Source organism: Seriola aureovittata, chromosome 14 (genome assembly GCF_021018895.1).
Source record: "Seriola aureovittata isolate HTS-2021-v1 ecotype China chromosome 14, ASM2101889v1, whole genome shotgun sequence".
Lineage (NCBI taxonomy): Eukaryota > Metazoa > Chordata > Actinopteri > Carangiformes > Carangidae > Seriola > Seriola aureovittata.
The window spans coordinates 18,400,531-18,423,515 of record NC_079377.1 but is presented as its reverse complement, the minus strand read 5'-3'; the positions used below and the strand labels follow the sequence as shown (position 1 = coordinate 18,423,515).

Below are 22,985 nucleotides of genomic sequence, written 5' to 3'. Positions count from 1 at the left end.
GAGCCACTCCTCTGATTGGCTGACTATTTTCTGAGTGACGCTCGGCTGGGTAACAGACTGTGATCTGCTACTGTAGCTTGGTAAAACTCACCGATAAATGCAAATGGTAATGCTGAGTGCTGAAAACAGACGATCAAAGTCACACTAAAATGCTCTGGTTGGTATTTCACAATAAACAACCTTTAGCCACTGGTCTCTGATATTGCTCTTCTTGGGAAGGCTGCGCAGTGATATATTGGCTTCCTGACATCCAACGATTGTGCAGCGTTCGCTCAACATTTCTGTCTTGTATCTTTTTAGCTCAGTGACAGAACGACTGCTCGGTGTTTCATTGTCAATCAAACGACAACAAACAACAACAGAAAAAGGTTGGACAGTGGGTACAGGCGGACTGTGCTGGGGACGTGGCTGAGGGCGGTGAGTGCACAGTTGTGACATCACAAAGTTAAAAAGTGTGACAGCTTTCTGAATATGGATTGTGCGCACTTCTCTGTGGACTGAGTGTTTTGATACTTTCACAGTATTTGTGTAGCACAAATCTCACTTTCTACAATAAGACCTTTAAACATTATTCTCCCATTAGGTAGAAAAAAGATCAGAAAGCAGGTATGTAAGCATGTATTTTCTCTTTTGTCCTCTTTTTGTTTCACTGATACAATAAATGAACAGTTTAACACATTTTTTTTATGTGTACCGTCATTGTAACAAGACAATGTGAATTTAACATGAACATACAGAGAATTATCACCTGGACCCCCTCAGCTTTTCATCTGTTATGTAAGCCTATATATTAGTATCAATCTGTCCTATAATTCTCCTTGGTTTTACAGAGGTTTATAGCGAGTTTCGGTTCGTTGTTTATCTGTCCGCCAGCGACTTTACTGCTTTGGTTCACTCTCACTTCTGTCATAGCTTTGTTTTCGGCCGCAGCAGGCAGCTGTTTTCAGAGAGAAAGCTCTAAAAACCAACAGCACACTACCTGCTCAGCACCAGGCAGCAGACAGACTCAGCAGCTGCTGAACATAGTGGAGCATTTAGAAGCTAAAGAGCCAGATATTTCCCACAGGAGTTCACAGAGACCAGAAACAGAACTATAAGAGAGTGAATGTTATCATCCACCAGATAGACAGATAGAGAAGTGAGTCCATATGAACAATAATGTTGTTCCGTGACTGATGGAACGATCATTCAGCAGGGAAAAGTGCAGTTTATAGGCTGGATAGGTAACTAGCTGGACGGCTGCAGCACATTAAACAGCAGGTAATCTACCTGCAAATGTTACTCTGGTTTGTTCAGGTGCTGATGTTGTCCTGATTTATTGTCAACAACATACACTCTGTTTATAATTTGTTAGCTACAAACTTGCTTTCTTTTTCTCTTGTTCCCCTGCTGGTGATCACGCCGCCAGTCAAACGCAGACACAACCAAACCCTCCAGCCGGCTGAGACGAAAAGAAGCACTTCTGATGCTTCCCTGAATATTTTTTTCCTCCTGTTCAATAATTAAAAACCAAAACCTGCTACCATTCTTCACTCAAATATGAAGACTAAAGGAGCAGTTATAATTGTTTATACTATGCTTTATAAAGTTTACAAGCGATCTTAGTTTAACTTTTAGCTCAGTCTGTGTCGCAGGACTTAAAAGACATCCATACATTTAAGGTTTAAATACTTCCAACCAGTCCCCCGTCAGTCTCTCTCTCCTGGGTGGGCCGGGTCACTAGACCCCCTCTAATGAGCTGGGGGCAGTAAACAGTGAATGGAGGCGTCCCTCCAGCAGCATGTGAGGACAGTAGTCGGCAGCGGCTGTCTCACTGTCACTGACACAAACTGTGTCAGCTGAACATCTCTGAGCTGAAAGGAGCCCGGTGCTTCACAGGAGACAATACACACTCAGAGGGAGACACAAGGTCAAGGTCACAGCTGAAGCCGTTAAAGTGTAAAAGAAAAACTAAAACTTTAACATTATCTGTTGCATTCAGGCATAGTTTGGAAATGATTGGTGTGTAAAATTAAATGAGGTTAGTTTCTGTTGATGTTTCAGATTATTTATAGCAACAAGGAACCATTAAAGAACTGTTTAAGTTATTTAGTGTAATATTAATTATGTTAACAATAACACTCCCAACTCCAGTTTATAGCTCTGTTTGTCTAAAACAGTCTCGCACATTAGTAACTTAGAACGTTTCCAAAGTCCAAAATCTATAACACTGTTAAACAAACAAAGGTTTTTGGTGCATGTGTGTATCCTGCGTTTTTTGCAAGTGATAGTTGGTGTAGCAGGTGGCAGTTAGCGTGTTATCTTTAACATAGATATATTAGTAAAGTCTAAATATGGAGTGACCCTTTAAACAAAGACTTGTGACCCATGCAGTTTTTTGCTAATGAATTATTTGTTTTATTTGAATCATCTTCACATAAGAAGTAATTCACATGAAAATTATGTGTTATTACAAGTAGAGGCTAAATTTAGATTTTTTCTTTTTTTTGTCTCGCTCTACTGGAGCTGTTCTTTCATCACCCCAGTCAACATTAAGATTGTTTTTACGACTTGCTGTTTCTACATTCGGCAGAGTCATCTTTCAGAAAATAAGATGCATAAAATTTGGGTTATTAGGCTACATTACAGGCAATTAACGTTAACATGTTTCATGGTGGTCAGACTTAATCACATCCAGATATTTGTGTGAACTGCAACAAAGGAACATTAATAAACTGTTTACGGTGAAGTTTGAAGCTGCAGTGATTCTGGAGGAAGGCTGTTGTATTTGGCAAAGAAGTTTGTTTACCTGTGCTGTTGCTTTGCAGAAGTCATTGGTCACTGTCTTTGGACTTGTGCAACTTCTATTTCTTGAAGAATATTAAGGTACTTTACCATCTAAAGAAATGTGGAGAGATTCCCTGTATATTGTCAAAGGGAACAACAAAAGCTTTTGTTTTTATTGTTACACAGAAATTCTCACTTTTGAATGATTTGGAAGTTATGCACGTTGGGTTTGTTGAGGTGAATGCGTGTCTACATGTGCAATAAGTTAAAATCAAAATATTATTAAAACTTTTACAGACTTAAATTATATTTACTCGACTCACCAGACTGTCCTGTAGAAATATATGAGCTCTGTTGTTTCTGGGACTACATGAAATATTAATATCAGGGTGTTTTTTTTTTTTTTTTTTACTGTTCTTACTCCTCTAACTGTAAGAATAAACACCACAGCATTTTACAGAGTCCATGAGTAGGTGTATTAGACCAAATGCATGTGTAATTGTTGATCCGTACTCCTTTCATTTCGCCCATCAAAGACTCCATCAAACTGCAGTTTGAAGTTTCACAAAAAGAGATTTCACAGAGGTTGAAGCATTCGAACGGCAGATGGAAGACAGCAACACAAGTATTGAGATCTTAGAGTGAAGCCGAGCGAAACCCTCCAGCCTCTATCAAAAGTAGTTCTGAGATTTATTTTTAAGATTAAAGTGTAACATTTGAAAAAGTAAATGATGACTGCACCTCTCAGAAATGTTTCTGTAACTTTTTAAAAGCCCAGTTTTTCCCTCTTAGTTTACTTTGGGTAAATTCTGGGTAAAAGAGAATATCAATAAGATTTCTGTCTTTCTCATTTTTGTTTTGAGAAAAGTAAACAAACCTTCAAATTATAGCAAGCCTTTAATTAAGGAGACGATCAAACGATTAAAAGCTCGTTAATTACAGACCTCACAGCCATCTCCGCCAACATGAATATTGAGGTCCTAATTAATATTTGTGGGGCTGTTTTGTTCTTGGAAGACATTGGCGTTAATTAGGCAAAAACAAGTCAAATTAACATTTCAGTAATGAAGAAACATACCTTCATGTTCTTATTTCTCTCTGTCTGAACACGCTCTGATACAAATTTGGCATCTCAAAGCTTTGTGAAGCATGTTGATGATGAGTTTTATCAAACAGAAGCAATAATGTTTTCTGTTGAGCATTATTCATCCTGATGCACAGCTGCTCAAGGTGTGTATTTCTTGATTGTCTCTCTGCAAAGAGAAATATTTACTGGTGTGAGAAAAGTCACTATTTAATTGGAATCATTGCTTTGCCGCCTATATGGATGAAAGAGCTATTAGATCCAAATTCAGATTCAGATCTCCAGAGTCAGATCTCAAACCTTTAAGTAAAAAAAAAAAAAAAAATTATTCTCACTTACTTCATAAAGTGAATCCTTGGAGTTTCAAGCAAAAGTTCAGCACTTTGTGGGCGATAGTGCAGAGCACAACAAAAATACTGCGCATGCATTCACTTTATTTCTTACTTCATTACATCTATCAAATAACACAAACATCTCTCTCCAGCAGTCTGACATGCCACACTACATCACTTCAGCACAACAAAGCCATTAAAATTAATCATTGCCTCACCATTAGAAGTGTCTGCTTTTCTTGGCAGCAAAATTCCTAATTAACTTCTTGAATCAAATAAAAACTCCCAAAGTCACTCGAACTCTGAGGTGGACACACTAAGCACAAAAAGTCATACCCATTGATCCACCACTGTCTTGTGCTCACAGCATCTTCAGCAGCGGCCTCTCCTGTTTGTTCGTGGAGCAGCTGAAGTTGTCCATGACCAGTAAGGGACCCTGCTGTGGATGAGCCGACTTGTCTCCGTTGTTTCTGAGTTGATGTCTGGTCCTGGTAGTTCCACTTCACAACTGGCATTTTGTTATAAGGAGATCTGCTTGCCGTCTTTTTGGCCGCCTGCTAACATTAGCACTAGCTGCTGCAGGGTTGTCTGGTGGCTGAACTGCAGGACAAACACCTGTCACCTCATGTTTTTAGTCTTTTTGAAAAATCAGGTTCACTTTGATATTAAAGTAACTGCTGTTTTTCGCTCGTTCTTTTTCTTTTTCAGTCTTTAGTAATCCAGAGTTCACCTGAGCAGCTCATGACGGGACAACACCATGACACCATTTGTAAGTTCAGAATTAGCCTTGTTCTTACCCACTCAAGTGTTTTCTAAAGCCAGATTTGTGTATCACTAAACCAAAACAGGCTTAACCACCCAAACTAGCCTTAATCTACAGATTAGTTGTTACTAAAGATTTACACCCACTGTAAACTGCCAGGTGTAACTGTGGTGTAGCTAGCTTAACCAAATGACAAAGCTAACGTTAGCAATGATGACCCATAGTGGTAATATCTACCTGAAAATTGATCAATAATGCTGATTGATAATGATATCAATCTCGAAGGCTCTAAGTAATAGCTCACAAAAATAACACAACATGCCAAATTTACAAATAACAAATTTGCCTATAGAGGACTATCTTCTCTTATCTCTAACATTTGACTAAATGTATGAATAATACTGACTGTGTGACGTGTATTTCTCCATGTATTCAGGCAAAAATGAAACAATAACATACACACTTACAAAAGACATATTTTATTTTGAGCCGGACTTAGATTTTTGGAAGTCGTGCTTAGCTTGTAATGCCTCCGTGAGTTCAAGTTTATGTTGTTGTATTTCTTTTGGTTGGACAGCGCTACAGATGTTTCCTAGTAACTGATGTACACATTACCCTGCTAAAGTTCTAACTAGCTAAGACATATTTAAGTTTTAAGTTATTAATGGTGCAACCAGAGTCACTAAATTATTTTTTAAACTAGCTAGTTGGTACTATTGAATTAGAGAAGGACTATAAGTTGAAAACTTATGGTGTGAAACTGGATTCTCCGCTGGTTTGAGTCTTTATGCTAAACTGAGCTAAGCTAACAGCTGGCTGTAGTTTTATGTTTTACTGACAGATGTGAGAGTGGTACCGACCTTCTCAAAGCGTACGCATATTTCCCACAATGCGAAAATATTCCTTTAACCTTTATAATCATCACCTCCAGTATCATCCTCACCTCGGTCATCAGTCATCCTCGTCCTCCTCCTCCTCCTCCTCCTCCTCCTCCTCCTCCTCCTCATTAGACTCACACAGACACACACACACACACATACACACAGTTACACACCCCACCAGCACTTAACCAGCCTCGAGCCCGGCCCACCAGCTTTTGCAACAAGGTTCTCCTTTTAACTGTCCCTTTCAGTGCGGGACAATCGGACACCTCCCATCGCCTCCTTTCAGGCTGCAGCTCCAGCCTCGCCTCCTCTCCTCCCCATTCTGCTCCCTGTGTCACTTTGTGTCCGCTTCGCCCCCTCGCAATGGGTGCACATGACCAGAAAATGAAGCAGGGGTCTCTGCAAGCGGAGAATGAAAGCGAGTATGTTTGTGTGTGTTTGAGAGAAAGCGAGAGAGAAGGAGAGAGATTAACATGTAGGATTTAAGCCGGTGTGATGGGGTGATGGTGTGTGAGTGGGGTTACATGTAGAGAGGAAAGTTCGGATCGGGTCTGGCACATGCATGTGTGTGTGTGTGTGTGTGTGTGTGTGCATGTGTGTGTGTGTGTGTGTCACTGACTAGTGTTTATCCATCTTTATCTTAATATGACAAGATCATCACACGCACTGGGTTATAACCACGCATGTTCACAAATACAGTACTCTCATACAAACGTGTGTGTGGGACTGTAGACACACACATGAAAACACACACACACACACACACACACACACACTCCATTAGAGGAGCATGTGAGGCTGCAGGGTGTAAGGCCTGGTTACTGTTAGAGAGATTATCACATCATTAACTGCTAATGAAAAACCAATTCAGACAGCTCTCCTCCTGCGCTCTGTGCTCTCTCTTTCTCACTCAGTCTGAGATTTCCTGCTTAACGGGGGCAATAAAACATGAGCCATTCATGCTTCTTGCTTATTTTAGTCGAAGCTCTGGATTGTTTTTAATCAACAACAAATTCCAGACACAAGGGGCATTGCTTGTCAGACAAAAAAGAAAAAATTGAAAGTGGCAAGAGAAGAGAAGAGAAGAGAAGAGAAGAGAAGAGAAGAGAAGAGAAGAGAAGAGAAGAGAAGAGAAGAGAAGCCATTAAGTACATTTCCATTCAAATATAGCAAAAATTTTAACCAAATCTATTAAAAGTCAGCAAGAGAAAATGCAAATTAATGAGCATTTTGATCCACTAACGTTATGCAAATATAAGCAGTTGGCACCTAAAGATAAACAGCTGGTGGCACCGACTCTCTAGTCAGCTGACGTTAAACATCATAGAAGAAGAAGGCACAAAGAGATGACGTAAAGAAAAGAGCTCCAGTCAAATGTCGGGGGAAAAAAATTTGGAAATCTTAATAGAAATATATTATCATGAAATGACATTATCATCAAGTCTCCCCATCACTCCAAACACAAGGCACATCTTGAATAGAATAGTGTCGTCTGCAAACTTGATAATGATGTTTGCGCTGTGGAGTGGAACGCAGAGGACGTAAATATAGTTTCCTTTTTTTCCCCAAAATTTCCTGCGTCTTCGCTGATATTTTTTTTATCAGGGCCACATCGTCCCAGCAGTGGCGAGAGACATCATATACAGGAGATAACAGTGGGTAACTGCTGCTCAGCTGTGTTAGTTTCTTTAGAAAAATGTTCAGTATTGTTGCCGTCATTTGTTCAGAGTCTGCTGCTGACCTCATGTCAGTGTGCCAGCTGTTCTTGCACACGAGTGCCTATTTGTGCATTAAATCAAATGTTTATACATATTAACTTTAACTTGCTTTTTCATAGTATCATTCAAACAAATGACTTTTTGAGCGTCTGACCTTGTGTTTCAAAGGTCAATACTCTTCTGTTTCCCGGCCCGTTAGTGAATCATTAGCAGGCCCCGTGGTATAGAGACGGCAGTAGTTACTGTTAGCTCAGATTCTTCATCGTCAACGCTTCTCAAAGCTGAAACCAGACCTTCTTTTGCGGGGCTGGATGGATGAATCGTCGCTGAAATGAATCGTCTGCATATTCTAATGCTCTGAGAGAAAGTTTATGGCACAAGAGAGAGAGAGAGAGAGAGAGAAGAAACAACTTCATCAAACACATCATCCGTCCTTTGACTCTTTGCCTTCTGACATCAGTTTGCTCCTGTGTACAACAGGTTTATATTTATGTGTCTGCTCATGCACACTTTTCTGTACGTGTGTGAAGGCACGTGTGGCATGTGTACGTGTGTTTTGACTGCATGCAGCAATATAAAAAACCACACCAGCACAGGCCACATTTTTCAAGTTTGTTTGACGCATTTAAAATGCTAATAACCAGTTTATTATGTGCTACATCAAATGCAAATGCTTTGTTTTACTGCCGTGAAGTTGGGCCGACGTTAGCATTTGCATATCTTATGTCTGTCTCCTTAGCATGCATGGAGGAACTGGATAGCGGGCAGACTCCCAATAAATAACATTAACAGGCACATTAGATAAACAAGCGCCAATGATGCTGCTATTAGGGAATGCAGAGCCATAGCCCGCTTAAATGTAGGTGTTTGACACAGCAGCATATGGTGTGCAAATTTCCCCCAAATCAACCGAACACCAACGCTCTCTGGAAATGTCAGGGAGAGCAGACGGATTGAAAAAACATCGCTTTAACAGCAGACGCTTTACGATGTTGAGAAAATGCTGCAGAGGAATTTGCCTCTTTAAGACCAACTGGCGGCTGGTGCTCCTTGTGTGTGTGTGTGTGTGTGTGTGTGTGTGTGTGTGTGTTTGTGTGTGTGTGTGTGTGTGTGTGTGTGTGAATGAGAGAGACAGCAGTTAAGACAATAGTTCAAACTCTAATTGTAAATGAGAAACTTTGTCTGGTTTAATGTTCAGTTCACTTTAAGTCTTAATCACTTTCAGGCTCCATTCAGAAACCCACTAAGACGTAAAGTAAACGTTCCATAAAGAAAGTCATATATTCCTGTTAAACCGCCTCTGACTGCTGAAGCAGCAATGCATTATAAATATGAGATGGAACATGACGACACTAGGTACACAAGGTAGTGGGTTTTGTTACTTTTTTTTTTACAGTGGCTGTGTGATGTGGCATGTTATTCATGTGTCTAAAACACTGACGGAAACTTTACAAGAATACACCTCTGAATGTTGGCTTTATATCACTATTACAATATACTGAGAAATGAGTGTGGGTCACTACAGCAGCAACAGTCCGGTACAATATAACATATAAATACTATAACATAATAAGAAGATGGTTCTAATAGCTAGCATGTGACTTATTACTTATGTCTTAAACATAGTGTTTTATGATGGGATGTTAGCCCCAGAATCAGCTCTATAAATAGCCTAGCTTTGTCCGGTACACCTGCCAGTGGTTTAGCAAACACTGATAATACAGGGTGACCAGCAATAACTTAAAGGTGAGAAAATGAGAACATGCAGAGGCTAAAAGGTTACACTGAATCATATAATAACTTAGCGATAACAAACAGATAATTATAGCATTAAAGAACATAAGAAACCTCCTGATTAGGCTTGGGTATAGTAAAATAAACAAAAGCGCAAAAAAATGATTTTAGCCACCGTAAGTCCCTAATAGCACAGATACTATAGATCTTGTTTTGATTGTCAATACCAGCATCAGTGAGATCAGTATCACATTAGATTAAAACATGAAAACCCTTCTTAGTGGATGCACTCTTTGCTTCTCTGCTGCTGCTGTGTGCATGCACGCAGCGATCGCCATGTTTGTTCAGAGAGGAAACACAATAAATATTTGTTATTTGTCTTTACAATCACAGAGTTGTGTTAGAAATGTAAACTGAAAAGTCTGATATTTGATCGGTGGTGATGAAAATTCAGATTCAAAAGTATCATATTAATGATGGATTAACCTCATATAGGTCATGACACGTCTCTCTCCTCTACATGTCAGGACATCGGCAGCTTTTTATAAAAGCTCCTTACCAGTATGACTTATTCTGTGCCTGTATCTCTAAATGTAATATTGCGGTATCTCCAACCGAATTCACAGGGGCTCACTTACCAGGCATGTTTAGTTTACATTAACAATTACTTTTAGTTTTATGCATTGTTGACTTGTAAAGCTTTTTGACTTTATGTAACATAAAAATGTTACGGCTAACTGTCACAGCACAATCTGTATCCGAGTGTTTGGTTCAGTGAATTAGTGAGTATTTCAAAATAGAAAATATGACAAAAAAAAGTAAGCAATATAAATAAAGTCAAGCGGATGCTGATGAATAGTTGAGTTTTATTTCACAACAATCAATGTAGTTTTGGTCATAAAATAAAATCCTGCAAAATATCTGTCCACCTCAACCTGAGGGAGGGTGGCCAATAGATCTCTGTTTTCTTTGGCTTTGGACCTTGAATCAAAGCATGAAAAATGGTCAATAACTGAAACACAAAAGAACATCATGCACAGTGTCAGCCCAGCTTCTGCTCACACACCTCTGTCTGCACAGAATTAACCTGACAGTTCGATAAGAGTGAACATCAACCCAATTTTCTCTCTCTTTCAAAGTGTTGTGGCATTGTGTAAATATGTAATTATAACTGTGTTGGGATAGTCTCCCTTTAACCCAACATTATCCTCTCTCTTTTCTTCAGACCTCTCCTCTCCTCTTTGTTAAAAGGCCACTTGTGATGAGATGCCAGCGTTCACTTGTTCCTTCATTTGTAGTCACTGTACGCCCGGGCACTCCGGATGAGTGTCAGCTACATACCACAAACAAATGCTGAAGTGTAGATGCTAATGCTCTCTTTTTGTGATTCTCTCCTTCCTCCTTCCAGTCTGCCCAGTAATCTCTCCTCCCCTCTCTCCTCCTCTCTCTCGGTCCGTCTCCCTGCTCCTAATCCGCTCCACAGCCATGAAAACTCTCCATGAGAGAGAGATGACCCGTTGTAATGGGTGGAGGCAACCACCCACACACACTGCCGCGGAGGGTCCAGCCAGCACACACACACACACACACACACACACACACACACTTGCTAAAAATAAGACGTATCGAGCTGGTTTTCAAGGAGAATCTATTCTGCTGTCACCAAGGACACTCAAAATACTTGTCTGGTGTTGAAACGATTAGCTGATTCATTGATTATTCAACTGACAGAAAATGAATCACCAAAAATTCTGGTAGCCAATTAATTGTTAAGTAAATGATCAAGCAAAAATGTCAAACAGTTTCTGCTTTCAGCTGCTAAAAAGTGCAGATTTGCTGCTTTTCTCTGTTTTACATCCTTGCAAATCGAACACATCGCCATGACCTCTGAGAACGTGTGATGCACATTTTTCATGATTTTCTGACATTTCACAGATGGAAAATTATTCTTTGATTAATTTGTTCCCTGGCTTTTGTCAGGTTCATGCAATCAGCCAATCAGCATGTCTCTTTCACCTGTAGTTGTGACTTGCTGACAAATTTATCTAAGGAACAGCACATTTGACCATGTGAAGAAACAGAAATGATGGTGACTTTTCTGTATTTTTGTGCACTTTTGAAAACAAAGTCCTTGAACTGAATTTAAAAAAAAAAACAAATGTCTGGAAATGGACAAAGTCTGTTAAATGCCACAGCTACAATTAAATATCCCCATACGAGAAGATTCGAACAGCAGGTTTGTGTACCCTGAAGATAACTGAAGTCACACAGCGTAAACAAGATCTGATTTCGTGAGCAGATCTCCAGACATGAGGGAAATATGTTGCCATCAGTGCATCACAGCAGCTGTTTTGGTGAGCTGAGTGTGTGCAGGTGTTGAGCTCTCAGTGGGATCGTTCAGCCATTTTCCTGCCGGCTCCTGGACTCTTGTTTATTAGACTGCTTAAAGGACCATACAGCTGCTTTTGAATGTTGTTAGCTAGTGGAGTGCAGATTGCATATGTTTCACATCCCTGTTGACCATTTTCCAAAGCGCAAGCCACAAGTTTTAAGTCGATAGCTGTAAACCATGGAAGTTTTGAATTGAAGCTTGTGAACGTGTGAATAGGATGCTTCATTTCAGAGCTGGCTGCCGAACAAAAACCTTGTGTAAATGTGTTGGTTCTGGGTTTAGAAATCTGTGCACACGGTTTATAAGGTTTACTCTCAGATTCGTAAAAACTGTGTCTTTGTACTGCAAGTGAGAAGCACAGTAGATGCAGCGTTACACAATGCTGCACTGCCCTCATAATGTAGTTCTGCCTTTTCTTCACATCAAGGAGCATGTAGAAATGTTTGAAGCATGTCTGTTTGTTGGTTGGTTGGTTTGTTTGTTTGTTTATCAGCAGGATTACGCTAAAAAAAGTACCAATTTGCTCCAAACTTGGTGGAAGGACGGGCCATGGGCCAAGGAAGAACCCATTAAATGTTGGTTTGGATCCGGTTAAAGGGGAGTCTGTGACGTTCCTTAATATTGTGAGATAGGACATTTTTCAACATTTTTCTCAATTTCTGATACAGGAAATAATGGATGGATCTTGATGTAAAACATCAGACATATTGATGTTGTTGAGATCTATGAGTTTGTACAAATTGTTGCAGATCCAGATAATAATCCAGATCTTGTGGTTTGGTCTTGGCGCTCTACTGAGTGCCGTTCTAGTTTTAGTTGTGAGGGACCTTCTACCCGGGGACACCCTGACACACACCCTGCAACCAACACATGCTCCATCTCCACTAAGACTCTCTATCTCTGTCCCTCACACACACACACACACACACACACACATACAAACAATACCCCTGCTAGTTAACGACAACCAGACAAGCCACATAGCCATGCTACAGTAGCATTTCCTCGAGACCAGCTCCTGTAGTCCTGCTTCAACAGATGGCCTGACAGGTCCCTGGACAGGCTTGCAAGGTGGAGGGAGGGGGCCAAACAAGTGGGGGGTGGGAGGGGGGGGTAGAGGAAGGGAGGTTGTGGGGGGTTGGCACCCTCTTAGGAGGACTGACGGGGGGTGTAGGGTGGTTGAGGGAGGGAGGAGACATATGTCCACAGCCCTGGCCCCTGCCGATAGACTGTCCCTGCTGGCTGCCTGAGGCTGGCTTGCTGTCACACACACACACAACACACACACACACACACACATGCACACGCGCACACACACACAAACACACACATACACACACACATTTTTGTACTTGTTTGTATATTTGTGAGGATACTCCTTACCCTAACCTCAACCATCACAACTAAATGCCCAGCCCTTGCTAGCCCTAAACTGGTCCTCACAAAGAACACACGCACACACACACACACACACACACACACACACACACACACACACATACATACACACACACACAAAAATAACCTGTTTCGGTCACTTAGGTGGACACTGACTTACATTTATGTCCTGACTGTGACCAGCTTTTGTCCCCATATGGGAGGGGAGTCCTGATGATCTTAACACATATTTGTCCCCACAGTGTCAGTAATATAACACATACACACACACACACACACACACACACGCACACACACACACTTCCTCCACTAAGCCTGGCAGATCGCTGCAGTACAGCTCCTCTCCATCTGCACCTAAAAGACCCACGCGCCCCGACAATGAGGTGACCATGTCACTGCCTGAGCCGAAGCAGAGGGATGGAAAGAGAGAGAGTGAGGGAGAAGAGGGGGAGGGAGAGGGGAGAGGGGAGAGGGAGGACACATTAACAAGCTATAATCTCAACTGCCTTATCCATAATGCATTGTGTGGGCCAATTTACATGGTGCTGGTCCCTCTGGGAGAAAGGAGATCATCCATCACATTACTTTATTAGCTCCCTCACACTCTCTCACAGATGCACACCCACATGCACACACCCACATGCACACACACACACACACACACACACACACACACACACACCCACATGCACACACACACACACACTGTTATTTGTCTCTGCCTCCCCGTCTTTCTGTCCCTCTGTTTTGTGGGCCTGTTCTGTCATGGTTGTTGTTTCAAACTGCTGCTGCCTCTATAAAACAACTCCAAACCGAGTCGTGTTGTGCAGCCTGTGACAAGTGGGGAGGGATTTTTAAAAAAAGAAAGAAAGAAAGAAAAAACAGTAGTTTATTTTGAAAAATGAGACAGTCCCTGGTTTCAGTATGAGTCATGGGAGAGTTTAGAGTCAGAGGATTTAGGTAAATGTCAGATATCTGATGCGGAGCTTTGGCTGCTGAAGCTAAACTTTCTTTGTGTTTGGATAAATAAATATCACAGATGTAAATCCACAAAATATAATCAATCCTTGGAATATTTCCTGAGAGTAACATGGATCTCGTGAATTTTGCAAAACTTTAACCTATTCACATTTGGATAAACATATAGGCCCACAGTGTATTTAAATATGATTATTTCTGACCAATAATATCTGCTGTATTTGCAAGATAGCAAGAAAATTCTCCTTTTTATTCTGGGTTTGTACCATATTAATCAACATTATTGGCAAACTTTGATAGAACATTGAAGATATACTGTACACTGAACTGTAAATATAAAACGACCAGCAATTTTCAGTCCATGATCAAAATGTTTCTATAATGCAGATTCCAGTTCCATTTAATTGAACTGCACTTTTAAAGGACTTCAGCTGAACATCAGTTTCTGAATAATTCAGGTACAGAAACCAGTAGAGATGATGAAAAAAACATCTTTTTACATCCTTCCCATCTTTGAAACCATGAGTTAATTATTTTTAAACTGCCCATTCATTTAGTTCTCATCCAGCAAGGTGGTTTGTATTTCTTGTTGCATAAGTGCATATATGTTTGTATTATAAAGTTAATCTTTAATTTAATTTTCTTTGTAGTAGTTGTCATTTTTAAATTAATTTGATTCAAATTATCATATGATTATAAGAGACAACATTTAGGCTAAAGAAGTCTGAGCTCTCTTTGTATGTATGTATAAACTGAAATGGCCCATGCATGTGTCAGTGAAATTAATTGTTGGCACCTTAGGCACACACACACACACACACACACACACACACACACACACACACACACACACACACGGAATGATCCATCAGATTCCGCGGTCACCCTGTGAATAAAAAGAGCTGTAATTGCAATCATATATGTGGAGCTTCAGCACTGTGCGCCATACCGTACCATTAGTAGCCTATCACAAATAAGTAATAATTTGCTAATGACAACATTATGTTGAGTCAGTTTAGGGGCAATTAAAGTGAGTGATATTTACATATGCCTAATGAATCACCGAGCGTGGCAGTTCGGGCGGGCTCTAATGAATATTCATCCAGGCATTTCTCCCCTGCGCGCTGCAGTTTATAAACTGAATTATGGCTGATTTGCCCTTTTAAAAAATGAACATGGGCGCATCTCCCACAAGGAGGCGGCGAACAATAACGTCTGATTATAAAAATGTTTTACTGCTAAACTGCCGGTGAGGAGACGGCGGCAGCGTGGTTAAAGACTCACTTGGAGGGGTGCAGAGGAGGGACACACCATCCTAAAATCAATCCAATTTAGTCTCGGCCTGTCCACCTTTTTAGACTGACATAAATATTTACAGTGTGCATTCAGAGGGCTCCGCGCATCCTGAGTATCAGACTGAACACGTAATTGATTTGCTTTTACTGGAGGTAGTTTGTCTTCAGATTTATCCCAAGTGCAGGTCACGGTTCACGCCAGCCTTTAAACACACAGGGGTGATTTCCATAAGGAGAGCGGCCGATCTTCCCTCCCTCCACCGCCTGTTCTGTGAGAGCAGCCCGGCTGCCTCACCACCACCAGCAGCACCGGTGATTTCTCCGGTAATTGCCCCCGGTGTGTGTCGGGGTGGGTGCTGACCCTCTCAGGTGCGGGATCAACAGGCGGCATCAGTTTGCATTCAGAGGGCGCTAAACGAGATGGGCTGCACGTTTATCATGCAAATAAGCGGCTCTCTGGCAGGTGTCAGCGCACACTCAACAAGCGCAAAACGTGCGTGCGCGCACAGGAAGGCCTATGTTTGCATGCAGCGTCTTTAAACGGGACACTTATAAATATTACCGTAGATACGTGGTTTTAACCTGACAGATACAGTTGAACCTCCTAATGACCAGTGATGTAAAACAAATATCCAAAAACAAAAATATGAAATATAAAATCCCCTCATGAACCCTTTGATCAGACTGAACACACCTTTGAAAGGTGATTTCAGAGCGCTTACTTATGCAAAGCCTTTGCACTTTATACTGTGCACATTGAATCCATTAAAAGATGCTGACTATGTGTCTTCAATATCAGAAATGCTGCAGGGCCATCATGCACATATATGTCCAAATATAAAGGATATTTTTGCCACAATCTTTTATTTCATTTAGATTTATGTGCCAGGCTTTTATTATGATTTAGTATAGACACAAAATATGATAAATTATGATCATAATTAAATTCACAAGACATGAATGATAAGTAAATTATTTATTTATGTTTTTGTTGTATAAACAAATGTAAGCGGTGACATTGTTCATTTTATTTATTTTAAACAAATAAATATCAGGCAACGTACCTCTGTCCTACAACACAACATTCCTCACAAGCTTTTAAAGTGCTGACGTGTCAGGACACATATGTTCAATGTAAGGTTAACTGAATTCTTTAAGCGTTCACTTAACTTAAAAAAATAACAGAAAAAAAAAAACAACCTTTCCCCTCATGCTCTGCTCAGTCCTTCCTCAACTCTTCAGGTCTAGTCTGTTTGACTCAGATGTATCTGCCGCCATCTTGTGGTTCAGTTTTGTAAGCAAACATGTGTTTCGCATGTACTTGGAGCTCTACTTGTATCACAGATGCCGCCCATAAATAACCGTGTGTTTCTCTGCTTTCTTTTGCTTGTGGACCAGAGGTCAGAGGTCAGAGGTCAAGATCAGCTGTAGAAACGAGCGGGGAGGTATTAATCCTGCACAGAAATCCAGATTAGCTTGATGTCCTCCCTCCGGTGATGACATTTTGCTTATTAGTAGATCCGTCTGTCTCTCATAGGGAAAAATGTGCAGCACCACCCTGGCTTTTAGATTCCAAACTGAACAGCTCTGAATGTTTGAATCTAACAGGAACATTATACAACACATTGACTCTCATGTTTGAAACCGAACACATCTGTGGATCAGAGTTTTCTTGAGTTTTCATTTCACTTGATAACTTTGAAAGGTCTCTGAGTATTTCAAGTACATGGGACACTGCATGTATTCACAACATCTGGCATCATAAAAACAACTGGTGCAGTACATCAACCTGGAACGTCTCAGTCATCAGCCTTAGGCTACATTTAGTGTAAATACAGCATCTGGATCAGAGCTGTTTCAGGACACACCTCATGGTGGGAGCTCACATTTTCTATCTTTGTGGGAAAGAGAAAAAAAACAAGGGAACAGAGAAGACTAAGTGCTCAACTGGAAAACAATTGTTGGGGATTATATCATCAATTCAGTATAAACATCATTTGGAAACAAAGGATACTTGAGCTGGAGGGGGTTTGCAGGCTGTTCTGGTCCCACAGAGTGTCTCTCATTAGTTGATATACTTTGCTCTAACATGCTGATAAACAGCTGTGCAAAGTTTTCACTTGGGAAAATTCTGATTAAAGCTATTGCACACAAAAACAATTGCAAAATCTCCCAAACTCATTCAATTTCCTTCTCAGTGTCAGTTGGACAATGTTACCAGGAGACCACTTTCAGGAAATAACTGCAGTTTTGCATTTGCTGAACATTATGCCCTGATGTTTTGGAAAGAGTTTCTGGTCAGTTTCATTGTTTCGTTCTTTTTTGTGTTTATTCTTACAAAGTTTTAAAAAATAACATTTACTAGGAAGCAAATCTGGAGGAGATTTGTGTTGTTTTCTTCCTGAATGTCAGCCTGAAGAAACTTACTTACTGGCCCAACTTTAAATGCAACATAATCTGTAAACTAACAGACACTTTATCTCCCATCTTAAGAGGATAAAGGGATTAATTTAAAAATGTAAATCAGAAGTGTGGGGGGCTGCAAAAAAAACCCCCCCAAAAAATAACACAGAAATCTTACATTTAATCCAAAACTGAGACTCAGTTGAGAGCAAGACAGTGGTTGTTTTCAGGCTCCTCTTTCTCCTGTTGTTCCCACCTGCTCCCTTCAAAAAGTCACTTGGTATTAGTACACAAAGCTGACATATATGACAGATGTCTCTGGTAATTTCGGCAGGTGGAGGTCAGGAAAGGGAAGAACACCATCACTGTCTATGTGTGTCTGGACTGTGTAGGCTTTGACCGCTGCTCCCCACTCCAGCACAGAGCTGTGGATGATCCCCAGTCTGGCCTGTTCATGGTACGCTGCTCCCAGCTCCCTGCCCAGGAAGATGTCTTGTATCTGGGACGGGGACAAACCCAAGGATTCTCTCTTCATGTCCACGATCAGGTCCAGATATGTGTCTCTATCCTTGTATCTATTTGTGTCTAGGTGAGCACTGTTATCTGGGTCCGTGTTTGAGTCTGTATTCCTGGCTCTGTTTGCATCTGGACAGGGGTGAAGCGGCCTCTGCGGCAGGCTTATCACCGTCACCCTCTCCAGGTGCTGCACAGCAAAATGTCCCTCCAGCGAAGAAGAAGGCGTCCCCCTGGATCCTCCAGGACCACAGTGGATCAGAGTGAGGTGCCTCACCTCAGAGTTGTTGAGCAGACGTGCCGTGTTCAGTGGCGACGTAAACCAAACAGTTAAACGTCTCATCCGGAAGACAGGAGACGAGTGCGACTGGGGGTGGTGCAGCGTGGAAAGCTGAATGTCCTTGCATCTGCAGTCTGTAAGTGATGGGACGCTGCAAGGTTGAGGGTCCTGGCTGCAGGAGTAGTAGAAAAAGCTGTTGTGGGTCACATAAGCCAGGCGCAGGTCAGAGCGCTGCAGAGCCACCGACACATACAGCAGCACACAGAGGAGAGGAGCAGGAGGCCTGAAGGCTGGCATCACTGCTGGAGGGGAGTCTCAGGCAGCATGCTGGTTGGTGTTCAGGTATATATACCTGAGCCTGCAGAGAAGACACAATTAATATAAGAAAAATGTTAAGATAAGAAATAAAACACACCCACAAGCTCCATGATCCCTCAGCCAGAGCGACCATCAGGTTCTTGGTCACCTCTTTTACCAAGGCCCTTCTCAGTCTCAAGGGGGAATCCTGTTTGTTTTGTCCCACACTTCTTCTATTTAAGAATGACGGAGGCGACTGTGCGCCTCTGAACCTTCCTCAGATCTGTGCCTCGACACAATCTCTGAGAAACAGCCGTAGAAACATCTCAAAGATGATCAAGAGAAATGGGAGGCACCTGAGCTAAATTTCAAGGGTCATAGCAAAGGGTCTGAATACTTACATCAATGTGATATTTCTTTTTTTCCTTTTTAATAAATTCTGCTTTTGCTTTGTCATTATGGGACATCGAGTGTAGATTGATGAGAAAAATAATTAATTTAAACGAGCATAAGGCTGCAACATAACAGAATGTGGGAAAGGGATCTAAATACTTTCTGAATGCATTAATTCAGTTCATGATCTACAGCAGCAACTGTTGACTGACCGTAGGGACCGGGTGTGAACTTGTTCCATCTTGCTCTGGGCTGTTGTGCATCAATGCATACAGTAATGAAAACAGCTTGAAATTCTTCACAGCACAAGCCAGCATGACTGGAGCGAAATAACTGTTTATATGAAAACAAAACACTTGGGTTATGTTAGTTAACCCATCCCTCTCTCAGATCCAGTCAACTCTCACATGTAGGAGATTGTTGTAATTTAATATTGGGGTTAAAATGGTCTGAGGTCGCTGCCCCGTGTCTTCCTCATGCCAAAATGTGAAGAGAGAGGATGTGGAGTCTCTGTGATGGGTGTGTTCTTCCTGCTCTACAGTTGGGGATACATTGTCTGGCACTGGAAAAATCCACATTGAATTTCACATACACAAACACACACACACACACACACACACACACACACACACACACACACACACACACACACACACACACACACACACATACACACATTTAGAAAATTACAACTGTGGAGATTGCTTTGAGAGATTCCAGGGAAAAGATTGTTTTGAAATCTTGGCTTTTGCAGAGGTCTGAAGATTTTCTGGTTTGGCAATAATATCAGACCAGGAACATGACTTTTTGCCTCATTTTGAAGTCAGGACAGAATTGACCACTACATTCTTGCTCCGACCTTGAGCAACATTACTTAGAAGTGAATTATCATCTAAAGTACATGTAACATCCTGTTTTCTGCCTTTTACTTTGTCTGTAAGGTCCAAAAAAACCTCACATTGCACATTTTTATATATTCTGTATCACTTTATTTCAGATCTTCATTGAAGCTCTATGATGTTTACACTGAGTAAAATATTAAAAACAAGATGCCATGAATATATATATATATATATATATATATATATAAGTTCACCCTGATATATTTGCTATATTCTCTCTCTGCTAGAATTTATTGCAGTTTTGTGGGTTTGAACAATGTTTTTCTGCACAGCATGAGTTTGTACTTTTAAGGGGCTTTTAGGGTTCTAGGGTATATGTGTGAAGTATGTTTTCCTTTGTCTTTAATGTATGTCTGTAAACTGAAAAAAAAAGCAAAAAAGAGGTTTAATTGCAAAAAAAAGATTTGCTCCACCTTCACCAGGTGTAACATAAAGGTGATGATATGATACATTCATGATACATACATAACACATTCATTTTAAAATAATAATGAGTACTTTTACTTGAAGTATATTTTGATGATAATTCTTTTGTACTTTTACTTAAGTACTTTTGCTTAAATAAAGGATCTGAGTACTTCTTCCACCACTGATGTTGTTAGGCACACTACGGGCCGGACAGGCGCTTTCGACAGATCATATCCTAGTATTACTGTCACTCGAACTTGTCGCACAGCCCAGCTTGTTGGGAATGTATGAAGGTGGACTGTGAACAGTGGGTGTCAGGATTCAAAGTGCCACTGGTTTCCTTTTCCTCTGGCCTCAAAACTGCAACACTCCACCTCTGCTTATGTCAAGAAATATGAGTCGCCATCCCACAGGACAGGATCATAATCTTTCTTTCTGTGTTTTGGCTCTAATGACTCTCAGACTTTCCACCCACCAAGACTGACTACGTATCTGGTGTAGCTATGAATCATTGACTGACTCAGTGACTCAAGGCTGAAATATGGCAACAGATTCATTTTTGTGGGCCAGGGGTGAAGTTTCCTCTGTTTAAACTTAGATGAAATCCCAGTGAAATTAGCGCACCCTCCACTGCCACTGTCTCATCTGTTCTCAGGAGAAAAGTTATTGGAGGCTAACAACAGGATGACAAGTGAAATGAATATATCCCAGCTGTCAATCCACCATTATAAGCAGTTGCAGAATTTATTTGTGACACATCTTGCAGTTTCTCATCTGAACAGATTTGCGAGAATGTTTCTATTACATAACACAGACACAGGAATGCACAAGCTATGTAATGTAATATGAGAATATACAGCAGATTTGCTATCCGTCCCTTTTCCAGTCTACAGGAGTTAACTGCAGGACACAAAACATACATTTATAGATCATCAATGTAAGTAGCCTACATATAAAATAAGTATCCCGGTTTTCTGGTGTGTAACTCACCTCAGGCCGCTGCTGAAGAGCTGATATGTGAATGCGTCAGTGTGAGGCTGGGATGGGGAAGAAAAATCACTCCATCCAGCTGACGTCAGGATGGGGGAAGTGTTCCACAGAAGAAGCTGAAACTCACATGTTGACTGAGTTCAGCTTCAAGTATTGTATACACACATAGGGTAAGTTTGTTCTAATCAGAAAAGACCAGAGACAAACAGCATCCAGCAGAGAGTCTGTTTTTAGTAGTTAATTCAAACACTAGTTTGCATGTAAACCTGCTTTATCTAAATAATGGTAGGCTTCACCTTTAGGTCATTTCATATATGTGTATATATATATATATATATATATATATATATATATATATAATTTTTTTTTTTTGTGAAAGGGTTGTTTAATGGAAATGCCATAGGCCTAGAGGTATGTTCATGTTCACAACACAGCCAAAAGTCAATACTAATGGTATTTGTAAACTGTATTTTACTCTACGTTATATGAACGTTATATTTTACGTAATAACTGCATAACATGTTTTTTTAATTATGTATCTGTCAGTAAAGTTAACACAGTACTTGATTAATTAAATGTCCTAAATAATCAGTATTTTCCCGCACAGGATACGAAGGTATTTTTGGCAAAGTGCTTGGAAAAGCGGGTAATTTCCCGGCTACACTACGAAAACACAAGCAGACTGTTGCTGCATTCAAGGGCTGTCGGACATATCTTATTTGAACTTGAGCCTGAATGAATGACGCAGAAATGACGAAACACCGACTTCAACAGAACAGTAATGCAAAGACCTTGTACTTGACTTGAGCTTTTTATTTTATGCTATTTGAGTCTATATTTTCAGATTAAGAATTTATGCACAACATATTAGGATCGTAGAAAATATGCTGCAATACTTTGCCACACAATGACATGTTACAACATGAAGTGATAGAGCTCTCTGAGTTAGGGGAGTGAATTATCTTAATACATGCTGATAAGAGCCTACTTTTGCTTAACTAACATTTTGAAAGCAACACTTTTATTTGTTGTGAAGAACGTTTTCCTTCCTTTAGGTCTCATTATCAGGCAGTGTTTCCTCGGGTCACTTAGGAGAAAGCCCTAAAAGCAAAAGTTCACTGTCTGTCTCCAGCAAAGCTCTGATATAGTCCTGCTGACCCAGGGCCCAATAGCAGTTTGCCAAGATATGACTAACTGAGCCTCCAGTCAAGGAAGTGAACAACACAGGGGTCCTTCAGCTCCTGGATAGACTGTCTGCTCTTAAGCTGTGTATATGTACACATAACATGAGTGATTAGTATGTGTGGAGTCATGTTAACTCGCTACTGATGTAAACTTTCACAGTTGCAGATAAAACCTTTTCTTTTTTAATCCGCAAAGGACTCTAGAACCATTAATCCCCTCAGTACAAGGCACATGTACAAAAGTAAACACAGTATAGCTACAGTTGCTATC

The 22,985-nt window shown here is 40.7% G+C and overlaps 1 protein-coding gene across 1 annotated transcript; it reads right to left on the bottom strand.

The window, feature by feature from the left end:
• Positions 1–16,305: 16,305 nt before the first annotated feature.
• Positions 16,306–21,760, bottom strand: si:ch73-52p7.1 (uncharacterized protein LOC100321084 homolog). Its single transcript, XM_056394681.1, has 2 exons — positions 21,531–21,760; positions 16,306–18,898 (listed from the first exon to the last, which is right to left on the bottom strand). Exon 2 carries the CDS (start codon positions 18,835–18,837, stop codon positions 18,031–18,033), a length of 807 nt encoding a protein of 268 aa, XP_056250656.1. The 5' UTR covers positions 18,838–18,898; positions 21,531–21,760; the 3' UTR covers positions 16,306–18,030.
• Between the last annotated feature and the right edge of the window lie 1,225 nt (positions 21,761–22,985).